Below are 16,931 nucleotides of genomic sequence, written 5' to 3'. Positions count from 1 at the left end.
AGGGCAACTGCTAACCTTGAGTGTGCGTCTTGGGGAAGGAGGGAAGGAGGGAAGGAGGGAAGGAGGGAAGGAGGGAAGGAGGGAAGAGGATGTACTCTTTCTTTTTGCTGAGTTCCTAGACTACAAACCTTTCTTCCCCTTCTCTAGTAGTTCCAGGTAAGAAATCAGCCTGCTTCACTCACTCACCAATATGTCTTGAAAATCCCATGCCCCACTCTCCTTCTGTTAGACTCTTACGCAGATCATATTGGCCAGACCACATTGGCCAGCACCCAGCATTGCACGTACTGTTGGCATTATGACCCACAACCTGCATACATAAACTAGAATCTCATCTGGTGGCCTCTCAGTATTACCCACCCAGGCTGTTGCACTCAACTCAGGTCATCTAAGTTCAGAGGAGCATAAGGGGAAGGGCGCATGGTTAGGAGGCCTCCCTGCCTTCCTAAGACTGCCCCTGACACATCACCCCTGAAAACACTGTCACCATGGCAACTCTCCAACCTTGAGGCCAGTGCTTCAGACTTCTGACTGCAAGTCTCCATGTAGCCCTTTGCTTCAGCAGGCACTCCAAGAGCAGGCTCATTCCATGCATATGGTAATGCTGACCAGGTAGAGGCAGAGATAGCTAAACCTCTGCCTACCACCCATTTCTGATGTGTCAACAGCTGCAGTCAGTACCATGAGGTCACAAACCATAGCACATCTCAGGCCCTCTGTGCCTACTCTGTGGGCAGATGTTCAGTGCAACAACCTTTGAGCCTTCCACTGAATCCTTTGGCCAATAGGCTCTAGTGGGGCAGAGCTTCTCCTCCTCCAATGCTTTCTATGGTGTCAAGATTGTACCTGCCCATCTCTGGTCTTAGGGGATTTGTCATTTTCCAGGAGCATGTACCCAGGAGATGGGTGGCAGGGCACTTCTGAGCTGTGAATGGGATTTGGGACTATCTTTCTTTCCTTCTTATTTATTTATTTATTTGGCATTGTAAGGAGGACTCCAAGGTTGAGCATGACCAAAGTCCCCTGCCTCAGTTTTCTCACCTTGAAGTACACCCATAAGATGAGAATAGATTCATAAGTCTTCTATTTAGATGACACCTCAAGATTTTGTTCACTCAACAAGTTATTATCATCTGCCCTTTGATGTGGGTTTGTGGGAGATCTGGTGGCAGGAGAAGTTTATGCTAAGAAGACAATGATAGAAAAGAACCTTCCTATGAAAGAGGAAACCTTAGGGTTCAAAAGATTCTGGCCTCAAATGTGCGGAGCTCTCACAGTCCCTCCAGTCAAATCCAGAGATGAGGATCTTTCTTGGTTATGCATCTTTGTAGAAACATGGGCATTATGATAGAAGCTGAAGGATCTCAGCCTCGTCCAGAGTAATGAGAGGTTTGACAGCCTCCCCGTCAGTCAGGATGCATAGTCCGGGCCCAGCTTCAGTTACCAAGCCTCTGCCTACCACCTGCCTATTTTCATTTTAGACAATGGTGTCATTTCTGGGCTCTGCTACCTCTGAGATTTTATCTTAACTCAATGGTTCCTGCCTCACATGGGCATGGCATCTAAAAATGATGTAGGTGATTCTATTGGCATCTACAGCTTTTATCACATCATTTTGTAATTGTCTATGTCCTTGTCATCTATCCTAGGACTGAAAAAGCCTTTAGGACAGGCATAATGCAGACAAGTCATCTCTGTCTCCCTTCCTCCTCTTCTCCTTATCCCCACAGTGCTGGGGACTCTTGCTCTTCTCCTCCTCCTCCTCCCCTTCCTCTGCACAGCCACCCCACACATCATGCTCCTCTACCCTCTCTGACTCCATGTGCTCCAAACAGAATGATACATCAAGTGCGTGAGGTTTAGTTGTACACATGAAGCCAAGCTACAGTGTTGCATTATCACTAAGTGAATTGTGAATATTGGCCTTGAATGCTCTGATTGTTGTGCTGTTCTTCACTCCCCCTACCACAGTATCCTGGCTCAGATCCTATTAAATTACATTTAATATATTTTTTAATTGACCTCCATGCTTTTTGATTTTCTTACCTTTGTGTCCAAAGCCTTTTGTGATTCAGCACACTTTCCCTGCATTTATTGGTAATTCAGTATCTTTCATTCAAATTTCTGGGGAAATCAAGTGGCTGGTAGTTCTTTTCACCCACTGAACAAAAGAATGATTAATAAATGCTTATTAAATAAATGAATGGAATATCTTACATAGCTAGGGTTAACATTTAATCTGCTTGCCCCTGGATGGCTCCTGTTTATACACTTCATCCATGTGTAGTTATTAATAATCCCCTTTTGTCATCAAACCTGTCTCAACAACAAATTGTATATTGTGGCAGTCATCAAGTAGATTTCTATTTCATTGTCTCTTCTACTAGGTAGTTCTTGGGTATCAGAAATTATATTTGTTTATTTTTTATATCCTCAATTACTCATTCAACAAGATATTCTATCAAGATACTGAGTTTTAATGTCAAAGGAAACATGTTTCTTGCCTTCATAATGTTTTCAGTCTGGTAAGAAAGAACAATCTAACCAAAGACTATTGCCTGACACAGTAAACACCAGTGTGAAATGAGTAGATAGATTTAAGCATTCCTAATCCAGCATCTCTAATCCCATGAATTATAATTGACAGAAGTAAGCCCAAACATAGAACTCCATGCCATCCAGCTACCATTTGCATTTCTACTTAAAAACTTAAAAATCCAACAACACATATATACCTAAGAATGTATAATATTTATATGCTATATTGATATTAAACATAAGAAAAAATAATCATGGAGTAATATCAACTTTGAATCTCCTTCCTTTTTTATTTGTTAAAGGATTTATTTATTTACTTGAAAGAGTTACACAGAGAGAAGAGAGGCAGAGAGAGAGAGAGGTCTTCCATCCGATTGTTCACTCCCCAATTAGACAGCACGGCCGGAGCTGCGCCGATCCAAAGTCAGGAGGCAGGAGCTTCTTCTGGGTCTCCCACGTGGGTGCAGGGGCCCAAGGACTTGGGCCATCTTCCATTGCTTTCCTAGGCCATAGCAGAGAGCGGGATCAGAAGTGGAACAGTTGGGTCTCAAACTGCCGCCCATATGGGATGCTGGCACTTCAGGCCAGGGCATCAACCAGCATGCCACAGCACCTGCCCCTCCTTCCTTTTTAGACAAGTTATAATCCTATAATCCTACAGTGTACATTATCTTTGTAGATACTCTTTCACTCATTTTTTATTTTCCAGATGAAAAATACGGAGTTTTAGAAATTGGGCCTCCGGACAAAAGAAGGATTTCTTAAACTAGTATTTCATTTTTGTTGGCCTTTAACCTAGACTTCTTAACCATATGGCCATGGGCAAATTCAATTCTAAACACTTTCCACCTCATTTTCCTCTTTGTAAATTGATAATTCCGTCTCCAGAACTAATCTAAGGTATAAATATTATGATGTAAAGCATTTAGTCCCTTAACCTGGCTCCTGGAAGATACTAGGCAATGTTAGTTCTGTGTCCAGTTCTCCTATTTGTTTCTGTACTTGGTGAATTAATGGATGGTGTACAATGATTTGAAAAAAATAAACACCAATAAAACACAAATAAAAATTGTATTCTCACATTTGGATATTAAACTATGCTATCTACACCTCTGCTAAAAGTTATATTGTATTCATAGTCATTTATTATTTGAGAGATGTCCAGGAACAAAGCAGCCAGTAAGCTTTTCCTGAAAGAAGACAGACTTTATGAAAGAATCACGGTTTGGGAGCAGCAGTTGCTGTCATTTTTTTAAGACTTTGGTTCAAGAAAGGAAGAACATCAACTCATCCTTGAGATTTTGGGGTGGGAACGAGGGGAAGGAGGGGTGTAAGGAAAACCACCTGGGCTCCCAGTCTGTCTCCGCCCACCCCACACTGAAGCCCTTGGGCGGGCCCGCTCGGCTCCAGGAATGCCCCGGTCTGGACTCCATTTCCCAGAATCGCCAGCGCCTCTGACGTTTTCCGCGCTCCGAAAGCTAGTGCGTGGGAATGCGGGAGAACGTGCCCTGCGCACGCGCGTGCGCATGCCTGTCCCTGTGGCGCTCAGCTGGGAACGGAGGAAGTTCGCGTACTTATCCGCGTGGGCCCTGGGGGACCGCGTTTCTTCTCCCACATTCACTGCGTGTCTTTCTCTGCAAGTGCAGTCCCAGGCGGTTTGCGAACACACACCCGAGCCTGCCCCCGCTGCTTCTGCGCCTCTGCATCTGCCGCCGTGGGCCCACGAGCCGGGGACTTTTCCTGCCTCACGCTCCCCGCTTTGCTTCTCGTGTGTCCTGCGGAAGGAGGACGTGCTCCAGGACTTTCCACGGCAAGTACGGAGAACAAGAAGGGGCGCGGGTGCGTATGTGTGGGAGAGGGGTGGGAGAGGGCGGCTGGCGGCTCCGAGATGTCTCATTTTCTTGTCAGCGGTCCTGGCGGCTTTCCCGGGCACGGTCAGGGCTGAGACCTTGGCTGTCTTGTTCCCCCTCCGCCGCTGCCCAGCCTCCCGGCGCCCGTCCAGTCCTGCGCGTTACCTTGTTCAGATTTTCCTTAATGTGCTTATTTAGTGTTTACAAGAGAGAGGTCACCGGATGTCGGAACTGCGCAAGCAAGGCAGGAGAGAGCACAGGGAGCCGGAGAGACTCCCCTTCGCTGTATTTAAATTAGCCTGGTTCTCTTTGGGTGGGTCGAGTAATGCTGTCTGGAAGGGCCTCCTGCAGTATCCTGCGACGGTTCCATCCGTGTGGGGCTCCTTGGCTGTCAGCGGGGAGCCGGAGGCGGCAGAGGGCTGGGGAAGGAGGATCAAACTAGGATCTGCCCCGCCGCCCCCATCCTGAACCTCGTCGGCCCGTGGGGTTCCCGCGGACACACCTGTCATCTGGGTCCCTGTGTGTGCGGCTGACTTTTTCCCAGGGCGAGTAGCGCGGGTGATGTACGGTAGCTTTGTGTATAGGACCCTCTTCCGTGATTAGTTAGCGCAAGCTTTGCAGTCTGGAGTGTGAGGGCGGGGAAACGTAGCTGGCTTGTTTTGCTGCTTTTTGATGTCTGGATCCACCTACCGCACACTGAAGCCCTTGCGGAGGGCCGTCTGGTCTCGCTGGGAGTGCCCGCGCCTGGACTCCATTTCCCAGAGTCGCCAGGTGCTCTGACGTTTTCCGTGCTCCGAATGCCCCTGCGTGGGACTGTGGGGAACGCGCGCGTGCGCGTGCCTGCCCGCCCTGTGGCTCCTGGTTGGGAACGGAGGCGCTTAGCCTACTGATCCGCGTGGGCCCAGAGAGGCCGCGCTGCTCCTTCTCCCACACTCACCGCCCGTCTTGCTCTGCAAGTGCAGTCCCAGGCAGTTTGCGAACACGCCCCAGGCCTGCCCCCCGCTGCTTCTGTGCCTCTGCCTCTGCCGCCGTGGGGCCCACGAGCCGGGGACTTTTCCTGTCTCACACTCTCCGCTTGCTCCCCTTGCGTCCTGCAGAAAGGGGACTGCTCCCAGGACTTTCCACGGCAAGTATGGTGAACAGGAAGGGGCGCAGATTTGTGTGTGAGAGGGGAAGGTGAGAGGGTGACCGGCGGCTCCCAGACTTGGGGAGCTTGCTTGTCAGTGACCCTAGCAGCTTCTTCTGCAGTCAGGGCTAGGACCGGGTGTCCTGTTTCCCAGCGCCACTTCCCAGCGTCCCAGCACTCGGCCAGTACCGCGGGCAACCTCGCTTAAACTTAATGTGCACCAACGGGAGACCTGCACTAGCAGAACAGGTAAGAGCTCAGGAAGGAAGGCAAGGAGACTCCCGTTCTCTATATTTAAATAAGGCCGGTTCCCACTTCAGGTGGATAGCAGAATGCCCTCCCGCGGTGATTCTGGCCGGGAGGGGCTCAGTAGCTTTCAGCAGGGAGCCCAAGGCAGCAGGGGGGTATGATGGAGGATGAGACTAGGGTCTGCTTCCCGCCCTCCGTCCTGCACCTCTGTGGCCCGGTGGGGTCCCCGGGGACACATCTGGCAGCTGGGGCCCTGAGTGTTTGGGTGATCTTTTCTCAGCGGGAGCAGCATGAAGGGTGTTCAATAGCTTTATGGATTCTCTCTCTCTCGTGTTCAATTAATTAATTTCTTGCTTAATTTAATTAATTTTTCAATCTGGAGCTTGAGGCCATGGACACATAGCTGGTGATTTATTTTGCTGCTTTCTGATCTCTGTCTTCAGCCCTTCTTTCTTCTCCTGTTAGCAAGGGTGTCGACTGCTATTACCTGCTGCTGATCCCTTTGCAAAGTGATAAATGAATTGAAACTAGTACACGTCTACTGTGTGAGTCAATAATGAGCTATTTTAATATGGATTAACATAAAGAGAACAATGAAAGCGAAAATACAGAAAAGTAACAGTTTTTCTCTTCCCAGTTCTTTACAGTCACCCAGTGCTCCACCAAGTTGATTATCTTATAGTCCATACTGTGTTAATTAAGAGGGCCAGTTACTTCTCTTATTCTGGGTTCTGTGTTTAGCCTCATGACATTTTTAACATGGGAGGATATTAGTTCAAGATTTTCATAACGGCTGTGGGCTGTGGAAGCCTTTGTACAACTTATTAATTTGAGGAGGGGTAAGAAAAAAGAGAAAAAAGTGCCCCTCCCCCACCCAGAGATGCCCACATAGAATAAACGATGTAGTCTTGAAAACTATTGCTACAGACTAACTTTCAATGTAATGAAGTTTTCACATGAATAACAGTGATTCACACATTCTGTTAGAGTGGTGTTGTCACCAGATTACTAATGTATGAAATTCATTTAGCATAATGAGGTTATCTAGGAAGTAAAAATAGAAACTGAATCCTGGGGTAGCGAGTATGAGGGTGACAGCATTTCTCCTCTCAAACCCAGTGTCTTGTTTTGATCTTATCTCCAGTTTACTTCCTATCACAGTGTTTACGAATGGGTAAGCATTTATGTGTTTCTGGTGGGAAAAGCTGTTTCACACCTGAGAAACAACTGTAAGACCACTTTCTGAGCAACCCTGTTGGGTGTCCATTAAATGTGACTTGGAAACAGCCAAGAACAGGATTCCTAGACTCATCAGGGTAGTTGGCTGCCCTTGGCACATCATTCCCTGCACTGCTGTAAGTTTCTGGCAAGTTCTTTACCATTTGTAAGAGAGAAGTGTTTTATGTGAGGTACATAATCTGGTAACGTAGCAGTGATGTCCTTAAGGAAAGGTGCCATGTGATGAAGCAATTTGATTGTGTCTGTCCATCTTCCCATTAATGGCAGTCATTGATGTCTTCCACATGTTGGTAGTAGGAAATTCTCTCTGAATTGCATCAAGCCAGGAGGATTCATCTAGTTTATCAAATGTTTCTCTGTGTGAAGGAATAGCTAAAATATTACATTGTATAGGGTGTTTTTTTTTTTTTTTTTTTTAAGATTCATTTTATTTACTTGAAAGGCAGAGTTACAGAAAGGGAGAGACACAGAGAGAAGTCCTGTATCCATTGGTTCACTCTTTAAATGACCACAATGTCTTGGGGTGGACCAGGCTGAAGCCAGGAGCTAGGAGCATCTTCCTAGTTTCCCACTTGGGTACAGAGGCCCAAACACTTTGGCCATCTTCCACTGCTTTCCCAGGTGCTTTAGCTGAGAGCTGGATTGGAAATGGAGCAGACAGGTCTTGAACCAGTGTCCATGTGGGATGCCAACACTGAAAGTGGCTGCTTAACCTACTATGCCAGCCCCAGGTGGATTTTTTTCAAAGTGGGGGGTAAATTTTTTCTGGTATGACTGTCTATATAAAGATTATAATCTGTAGTAGATGATGATTTTGGTTATATTTTGTTTCAATTTCTTTTTAGTGTATATTTTTGAAGTTTATGAGTCCTAGTATTTATGTTGTTATCCTGGCTTTGATAAATAAGCTTTCTCTCATCTCATTTAAAATAATTTTAAAAAGAGAGAGAGAGAGACCAGTTTCAGTTCCCAAATGGCAACATTGGCTAGGGTAGGGCCAGACTGAAGCCAGAAGCCTGAAACTGCGTTTGGAACTCCCATGTGGGTGGCAGGGACCCAAGTGTTGTGCCATCTTCTGCTGCCTTTCACAGGTGTATTAGTAGGAAACAGGATTGGAATAGAGCAGCTGGGACTTGAACTGGTGCTTGTATGGGTTCTGGCATTGCAGATGGTAGCTTAACCTAGTGTGCTTGAATGCTAGCCCAGCAATAGATATTTTGAAGTGGCTATGAAAATGCACAATCTAAATTCACAAGGGAAATGGAAAGAAGTTTCTTTTAACTCCAGTTCATTCCGTGGGCCTTTATTGGACATTATCTCTGACTGGGCCAATAAGCAAAGCAAAAGAAGTCAGAGCATTAGTTAATATTTTGCTCTAAATCAGGGGTGGGGAACCTCCAGCCTGTGGGCCATGTAAGGTTGATGAAATCATTTGTTCTGGCCCTGCCAAGACAACTGCAGGTCAGACTGGATAATTAATCTACAGCAAGCTGATTTTTGAGTGAATAGTTTTGTATGGTCCAATAATAATGTTATAAATATCCAAATGGCATGACAGAAAAAACTTTCCCACCCCTGAAAAATGTTAATAGCAAATCCATTGCAGTTTATTAATCTGTATATGAGTGAATGAAAGGGGCTGGTGCTGTGCCCTAGTAGGTTAAGCCTCTGCTTGTGGCTCTGGCATTCTATTTGCGCACTAGTTCATGTCCCTGCTGCTCCTCTTCTGATCCAGCTCTCTGCTAATGGCCTGGAAAGGCAGTAGAAGATGGCCCAAGTGTAGGGGCCCCTGGGGAAGCTCCTGGCTTTGGGTCAGCCCAGCTCTGGCTGTTGCAGCCATCTGGGGAGTGAAACAGTGGATGGAAGATCACTCTAACCCTGCCTCTCAAATAAATAAATTTTAAAAAAAGAGTGGATGATTAACTATTATTACCAATCCTGTGGAAGAAAGCACATCTAGGCAACATATGCCAATACCAATTATGTTTCTAAATACTATCAGAGATTCTGGGCAGGTTGTTGAAATGGCTTTATTCCTTCTCAGAACAGAGAAATTGGAATCCTTTGTGATGAGAGAGGATGAGAGAGGCATGTGCATCAAAAATAATGCTGCTGCTGTTGGCTCACAGGGAACCTGTTTCTGGAAATGCATGTTTATGACCAGTGTGCGTGAGGTATCTACATGTACAACCGGTACCAACTCAGTATGTATAAATGTTCTTTTCTAGATGTGCATGATGGGCTTCTTCAGTGCCTGGTCCTTGTTGGGGGAGATGAGGAGAGGATATATTTGGGGGAATTGCATAGCTCAAAACTGGTCTCTGAATATCAAGTCTGCCATGAGTAGTGCTGCATTAATTTATAGAACCCCCACCTACTGTATTGGGTGGCTTGATTTTGCAAGGTCAGTAATGAAAAATCTTTCTCATTCTCTCCCATCCTCTCTGTGTCTCTGCCTTGCAAATAAATGAATAAATCCAATCAAAGAGAGATATCTTCTGTCTGAGATGGCTGCTATGGGAATAATGTATTTCTCAGGGAATAGTGTATTTGAAGGTTTTTGTAAGCCTTTTTATTCACTTGTCTGTGGTGAATTTAACCTGGAATGTGTATAGACCAAAATCAGCTATGTGTAGACTACAGGAAATTGTTGAAATTTCTGAGTGATTATGGTGTGCTGCTGCTGCCCACTGACTCCTAAGGCCTGTGGTGTCTCGTCTGAGCATCTGTAAGTCAGAAATATGGAGTCTCCACCACTTGGGAATTCCATTTTTTTCCTCCTGTTTCTTTTCCCTTTTTTTTCTTTGCTATTTCTGCTGGCTTGCAAAGGGCATGATTGCCCAGAAATAATCACTGCCTTGATCCAAGATGCCACTTGGCTTCCTTCCCTGGGAAGACTGCTTCCTGTGTGACATTGGCCATTGAAAGAGATTGATGAACTCACACTGGGCATTTTCTAGGTGGATGACTTATCCTACCTTCCAGCCCTTTGGCAGTGCAATGAATGCCACTGCATTAGAAGTGTAAGTTCCTAGGGAATTTGATGGAGCAGAGGGCTGAAGAAACTCATCATCCTTCATTTCATTGCTTTTCTCATCATGTTTCTCTGGTCTTGGTATTATTTTTTAGCTTTTCCTTTGGTTCATATCCAGCAGACTGCATGGGATTCTATTTTCATAACTGCCAGCCCTTTTCCACATCAGGCTACTTTTCAGAGAAGGACAAAGATGATATCAGTCACCATAAACTATGTCAAGTAATTATGTTTTTATTGTGATTTCAAGACTGGAAAACTGACTTCTCTTAGGACTTAACAGGTTTGATGGGTGTTTGCCCTGGGATTACTCTGAGTGCTAGACACAATTGTTTTGTGTGGTTGCTATATATTTCAGTTCCTGCTTGTGGAAAAGTTTTTCTCATGTTCTCTGAGTGCCTGGTTGGGCTACACCTGCCTATAGTGGAAACTGAACCTTCATTTGGCACTTGGAAACTCAGAGTGCTGAGTCCTGTAATCTTCTGCATGAATGTGTTCAGAATGTATTCAGAAAAATGTGTTTTGAAATATTTGGGCTGTGAGTAGGCAGGGCAGTTTTCCTGGATCCTGGTAAGAATTGATGAACCGATGGTGTTTTCCTATACCACATTATGTTCTGAGATGTAAAAAAACTATATCTGAACTTTGATCCCCCTGTTCCAGAATTTTTGTGCTTCCATCCTTTTTCTTTCTTTTTCTTTTTCTTTTTTTTTTAAAGAATTACTTTATTTATTTGAAAGGCAGAGTTATAGAGAGTGGTAGAGCCAGAGAGAGAGAGAGAGGTCTTCCATTCCACTCGTTCACCCTCAAATGACCACAATGACAGAGCTGAGCTGATCCAAAGCCAGGAGCCAGGAGCTTCCTCTGGTTCTCCTAAACGGGTACAGGGGTCCAAGCACTTGGGCCATCTTCTGCTTTCCCAGGCCATAGTAGAGAGCTGGATCGGAAGAGGAGCAGCTAGGATATGAACCGGTGCCCATATGGGGTGCTGGCACTGCAGGTTGGGGCTTTAACTCACTGTGTCACAGTGCTGGCTCCTGTATTCCATCCTTTTTATAACCACAGACATGAGTATCCTTTTTCCTTCTCTTTATGTTGCTAGAAGAGCAAAGGAGACATTGCAGTTCTCTCCCCTGTCAGTGTATCTTCTTCAGTCTATCTCTTTGAATTATGTACTGGGTTAACTTTGCTACACTAAAAGGCAACTATCTAAACCCAGTGTACCTTTTCAATAAAAGTCATAAAATCAACCTGCCTTCCATACCTCTCATCTTTTATCTTGAAACATGTGTGTGTCTTTTATGTCATTGTCTATAAGCTGGAGACCCCACTTAAGGCAGAAAGCTGCTGAGGGACAGCACAACTGTAGCCTTGCTCTGTTATTTGACTGTTGCTCCTCTTTCACCTGTTCCTTTTATTTATTTATTTTTTTAAGGTCAAACATTTTTATTTTAAAGACAGAGTTACAGAGAAAGAGGCAGAGACTGAAGGATGGGGCTCTTGGGTTTGCTGGTTCATTCTTCAAGAGACCACAATCAGCAGGACTGACCCAGGTTATATACTGGAGACTGGAAGTCCATCCAAGTCTTCAAAATGGGTACAGAGGTCCAAGTATTTGCACCACCTGCTTCTGCTTCCCAGTTGCATTAGGGAACTGGATCAGAAATGGAACAGCTGTGGCTCAAACTGGCACTCATGGGGCTGGCATTGTGGTACAATGGGAAAAGCCACCACCTGCAATGCCAGCTTCTCATATGGGTGCCAGTTCATGTCCTAGTTGCTCCATTTCTGATCCAGCTCCCTGTTAATGGCCTGAGAAAAGCAACAGAGGATGGCTCAAGTGTTTGGGCCCCTGCAACCCGTGTGGGAGACCCAGATGAACCTACTGGCTTCTGGTTTCTATCTGGCTCAGCCCTGGCCATTGCAGCCACTTCAGGTAGAAAATCTCTCTCTTTTTTTAGGATTTATTTATTTATTTGCAAGGCAGAGATACAGAGAGAAAGGGAAAGAAAGAGAGAAAAAATTTCCATCTGCTGGTCTACTCCTTAGATGGCTATAATGGCCAGGGCTGGGCCAGGTCCAAGCCAGGCCCAAACCAGGAGCCAGAATCTTCATCCAGGTCTCCCATATGGGTGGCAAGGACCCAAGTATTTTGGCTATCTTCTGCTTCTCTGAGACCAATAGCAGGGAGCTGGATCAGAAGTGGAGCATCCAGGACATGAACTGGTGCCCATATAGGATGCCAGCATTGCAAGCAGCAGCTTTACATAGTATTCCACAATGCTGTCCCATCTGTCTTTCCCTACTCTCTGTAACTCTTTTTTTTTTTTTTTTAATGATTTATTTATTTGAGAAAGGTAGAGACAGAGCAAAAGATGTCTTCTATCCACTGGTTCAGTCCCCAATGGCCAGAGATGAGCTGATCTGAAGCCACAAGCCAGTAGCTTCTTCTGGGTCTTCTAGGTGAGTGTAGGGGCCCAAGGACTTAGGCCACCCTCTGCTGCTTTCCCAGGTACATTAGCAGGAAGCTGAATTGGAAGTGGAGCAGCCAACATCTGAACCAGTGCCCACATGGGATTCCAGTACTTCAAGCCAGGGCCTCGACCAGCTGTGCCACAGTGCCAGCTCCCATAACTCTGACTTTCAAGTAAATAAATATGTAACCTTTTTTTTTTTTTTTAATGGACACTTAAATTGGATGCCAGTATTTTATTTAGTGGTGGCTTGATCCCCCGTGGCACAAAGCCAGCCCCTCCCTTTTATCCTTTTGTTGACTTGTGTGTCAAGATCTTTGTGATATCTGCTGAACAAATATTGGCATTACATTGGACTGTTCTGTTTTATTTTGGTTCTTGTTTAGTGAGTTTATGTTGGTTGTCATTTTTGAGTAGCTAGCTATAATGTCATCAGTGTCTAAAGCTGCCATGCTTTAAGTTGGTACTGATTCTTTTTTCTCTTTTTCAAAGATTCACATATTTAATTTTTTTATTTTTTAACTTTTAAGTGATTTATTTATTTATTTGAAAGAGTTACAGAGAAGGAGAGGCAGAAACAGATTTTTTTTAAAAAGATTTATTTATTTATTTGAAAGGCAGAGTTACAGAGAGACAGAGGTAGAGAGAGAGGTCTTCCATTTGCTGGTTCACTTCTGAAATGGTCACAATGGCCAGAGCTGCACTGGTCCAAAGCCAGGAGTCTAGAGTTTCTTCCAGGTCTCCCATGCAGGTACGGGGCCCAAGGACTTGGGCCATCTTCTCCTTTCCTAGGCCATAACAGAGTGGGATCAGAAGTGGAGCAGCCATGACTTGAATTGGCAGCCATATGGGATACTGGCACTGCAGGCCAGAGGCTTAACCTGCTGTGCCACAGTGCTGGCCCCTGAAACTGTTTATACCTTTTTATTTCTTCAAATATAAGCGGAAAATGAAATCCTCTCAAACCAATATGCTATGAAGTAGTAATTGAAGATCAAGCTTGCTTTCTTCTCATCTAACAAATCCACGAGGTCTCTGTGTTTCTTATTTTAGCCTAAACCTATGTCAGATTCCTGGAGCAGGAGGAAGCTTATTTTTCCAGTCATAATTCATAGATGTGGTTATCCATTCACTTCTGAGGATTGAAGCCATAATTCTGCTTTTTGCCTGGTTTGCCATTTGCGATGGCATAATCTCCCACAGGGAGATGGATCCTTCACGTAAGAATACACCTAGGTGGAAGAAAGTTTATGGAGTCTGTTTTCCAAAGTGAAACGGAATTCTGTCCGGGACATTCTTGAGACTGTGATCAGCAGGGTGGGGAAATTCTTAGCTATACACATTAACATCCTTTTTTTTTTTTTTTTTTTTTTTTTGACAGGCAGAGTGGACAGTGAGAGAGAGAGACAGAAAGAAAGGTCTTCCTTTGCCATTGGTTCATCCTCCGCGTGCTGCGGCTGGCACACCGCACTGATCCGAAGCCAGGAGCCAGGTGCTTCTCCTGGTCTCCCATGGGGTGCAGGGCCCAAGCACTTGGGCCATCCTCCACTGTACTCCCGGGCCACAGCAGAGAGCTGGCCTGGAAGAGGGACAACCGGTACAGAATCCGGTGCCCCGACCGGGGCTAGAACCCGGTGTGCTGGCGCCGCAAGGTGGAGGATTAGCCTATTGAGCCGCGGCACCAGCTAACATTAACATCCTTTTTTCCCCCAATGTATTCCTCCCTTGTGGTATACTCTCTGCTGTTGCCCACACAGGGAGTGTCTGTAATTGAGGCTATTTGTTCACCACTGCAGCATCTGGAGTTGCCTTTGAAACCATCTGCAATCAGAAATTCAGGTGCAGGGTGAAGAGGGGACTGGCATCCTGTAGCCACTCAGGTTTGGGCCCCTTGCTCCATTTTTTCCTTCAGTGCTTGAGCAGCCTTGGAAGTTGTACTGAATAGCATTGGTTCTTTTGGATTTGAGTGCTTGGATAGCAAGAGAAATAACTTTTTTTCTGTAAGAAAGGATTGAGGGGCTGGTGCTGTTGCATAGCAGATAAAGCACCACCTATAGTGCCGGCATCCCACGTGGGCGCTGGTTTGAGTCCTGGCTGCTCCACTTCTGATCCAGTTCTCTGGTATGGGCTGAGAAAGCGATAGAAGATGGCCCCTGGACCCATGGGAGAGACCCAGAAGAAGCTCCTGGCTTTGGATGGGTACAGCCCCAGCCATTGCAGCTAATTGGGGAGTTAACCAGCAGATGAAAGACACCTCTATCTCTCTGCCTCTCCTTCTCTCTCTGTGTAAATTTGGCTTTTAAGTAAATAGAGTTCCAGAGAGAGAGAGAGGGAGGGAGGGAGACATTAAAATATCCATCTGCTGGTTCATATCCCTAAGGTCAGAACAGCTGGGGCTGGACTGGGTTAAAGCCAGGAGCCAGCATGTTCCGTATTTCCTATGTGGGGGCAGTAGCCCAAGCGTCATTCTTTGCTGCTTCCCCAGGCACATTATGGAGTTGTATCAGAGGTGGAGCAGCTGGGACATAAACTCATGCACAATATCGGATGCCAGCATCACAGGCAGCGGCTTTTCCACTATACTCTGTTGTCTGTTTATGGAAATATATATATATTTAAGGGGTATTAGGTCATTCAGGCCCTCCCTACGAAACCATTTTGAAATAATGACTGAGTTGCAGTCTGTAAAATTGCTTCCAAAGAGAGAGCTTCAGGGACAGAGAGGGTAGTGATGTAGAAGGGATATGAAGGACAAGGGAGGATGGAGAGGCCAGAAGAAGTCTTGGAAAGTATTCAAAGCACAAAGTAATAGGACATAGGTCATTTGTGCAGATCACCAAAATTAACATTATTTTAGAGTTCCTTTTTTGTTAAATTTAGAGACAATTCCTAACATAGTTTCTGATATACATGGCTCACTTTTCAGTTTTCTTCCAATGGTTAAGATGTGCTTATAAAATATAGGGAAGTGGTGTAATTAAATGCAATAATGCACTCCTAAATGTGCAGTAAGCATTAAAGTTTTGTTGAGAGAGGGATGAGCATGGCTTTATGTGTATCTCTTGCTTAGAACAGAAAGTTTTATGACTGAATTTGAGGTAATGAAAAATCAGTTTTATAATTGAAACATTGACCATTTTTCTGCTGCAGCCTCCCACCTATACTCTGTATCCCCAAGCAGATAGTCCACATGAGAGCACACCAGAAAGACGCCTGCGGATTTGGAGTATTACAAGTATGTCCTTTGCTTAAACCAGGGGATTGGTTGACTGGGGTTCTTTGTGATTCAGTTTGCGTTTTTCTGTAGAGTGGAATATAGTAATTTGGGTACAGTATCTTGTCTCCTCGTAGATGATTCCAGTTGGCTTTCTCGCCCATCTACCTGGCATCACAGGTGATTCACAAGGCAGGTATTAGGCTCTATGGAAAAAAAAAATAGCCTCTTCAAGGTTGACTTATTTCTCCTGGAAATTGAGAGAAGTGTTTTGTAAGAAGCAGTTCATGGAGGATGTATACTTCCCTGAAAAGGAAACTGAAGTGATTCCTTTTAATGGCCCCACCCTGAACTAGTTCCTGAGGCTCATTGATCAGGGAAAGAATGCTAATATTTATAGAACAATTATGAATAATCCACATTTGTTTTACATGTAAGATGTCTACAGATCTGTTTCTCAAGGCCCTTAAGATAAAGTAAGGAAATTTTACAACAAAAGAGAAGGTTAGCATTGTCTGCTGCCTTGGGCTAGGATCTGTGCATTTATTTCCCACTTAGCACTCTGGCTCCAGTTGTGTGAATCTCCTGATGGTTCTTTTTAGACCATTTATGTGTCCAGACTCCTGAATGGGTGACACTATATTTAGCTAGACTGCCAGTCTGATAAGTCAGTCTGAATTGCCGTTGGCTAGTTTGTTGACCCATTCTAGGGTTAAGGGGGCCCAAAACTGCCGATGACTGGGCTGCCTTCATGCTCACTCGAGAGACTCGTGCACAGGTCCGCACAGGTCCCAAGTGGCTTTGCTTGGCTCTCTTTCCTTGGTCTCCCTGGTGACTCAGCTGGTTCTCCAGTAGGCAAGAAACCTGTTGGCTCACGGCAACCTCTGGATTTCTGTTTTACTCTTCATCTGCATTGTATTTAAAGTTTTCTCTCAGGTCTCAAATGTCCTGAATAGGGAGTGTTACTTTGTATTGAGATGTGTCTTTATAAAGACAGGTATCACTGAGTGAGGACTGTGTGTCCTCTGAATCAGCTGAACTCACCCAGGCCTGAATGAAGTTCCAGGATCCTGGCTTCAGGGTGGCACTTTGCCAGCTGTTGTAAGCCTTTGAGGATATACCAGCAAATGGAAGAAATCTTTCTTCCTCTCCATCTTCCCTTGCCTTTAAAATGAAATGAAAAACTGATAGATTGAAAAAAAAAAAT

General features: G+C 45.1%; 1 protein-coding gene and 1 long non-coding RNA gene across 13 annotated transcripts in view; one reads left to right on the top strand and one right to left on the bottom strand.

Annotated features, from left to right (window-relative positions):
• Window positions 1-2,803: 2,803 nt before the first annotated feature.
• Window positions 2,804-5,012, bottom strand: LOC149128643 (uncharacterized). Its single transcript, XR_016222477.1, has 2 exons — window positions 4,891-5,012; window positions 2,804-3,040 (listed from the first exon to the last, which is right to left on the bottom strand). It is a non-coding gene; the product is annotated as an uncharacterized LOC149128643 (long non-coding RNA).
• LOC100353215 (zinc finger protein 717) overlaps window positions 3,936-16,931 on the top strand; it is a 54,156-nt gene continuing 41,160 nt past the window's right edge. For 2 of the 12 annotated variants that reach the window (XM_089315229.1, XM_008274894.5), the window contains exon 1: window positions 3,936-4,352. In XM_089315229.1, the coding sequence (XP_089171355.1) occupies window positions 3,951-4,352 (402 nt within the window). In that variant the 5' untranslated portion in view covers window positions 3,936-3,950. The other 10 variants (XM_089315236.1, XM_089315245.1, XM_089315248.1 and 7 more) reach the window with 10 other exon arrangements.

Source organism: Oryctolagus cuniculus, chromosome 1 (genome assembly GCF_051225735.1).
Source record: "Oryctolagus cuniculus isolate XC-2025 breed Fujian yellow rabbit chromosome 1, ASM5122573v1, whole genome shotgun sequence".
Classification (NCBI taxonomy): domain Eukaryota; kingdom Metazoa; phylum Chordata; class Mammalia; order Lagomorpha; family Leporidae; genus Oryctolagus; species Oryctolagus cuniculus.
This window is presented reverse-complemented; position numbering and strand designations above follow the sequence as displayed.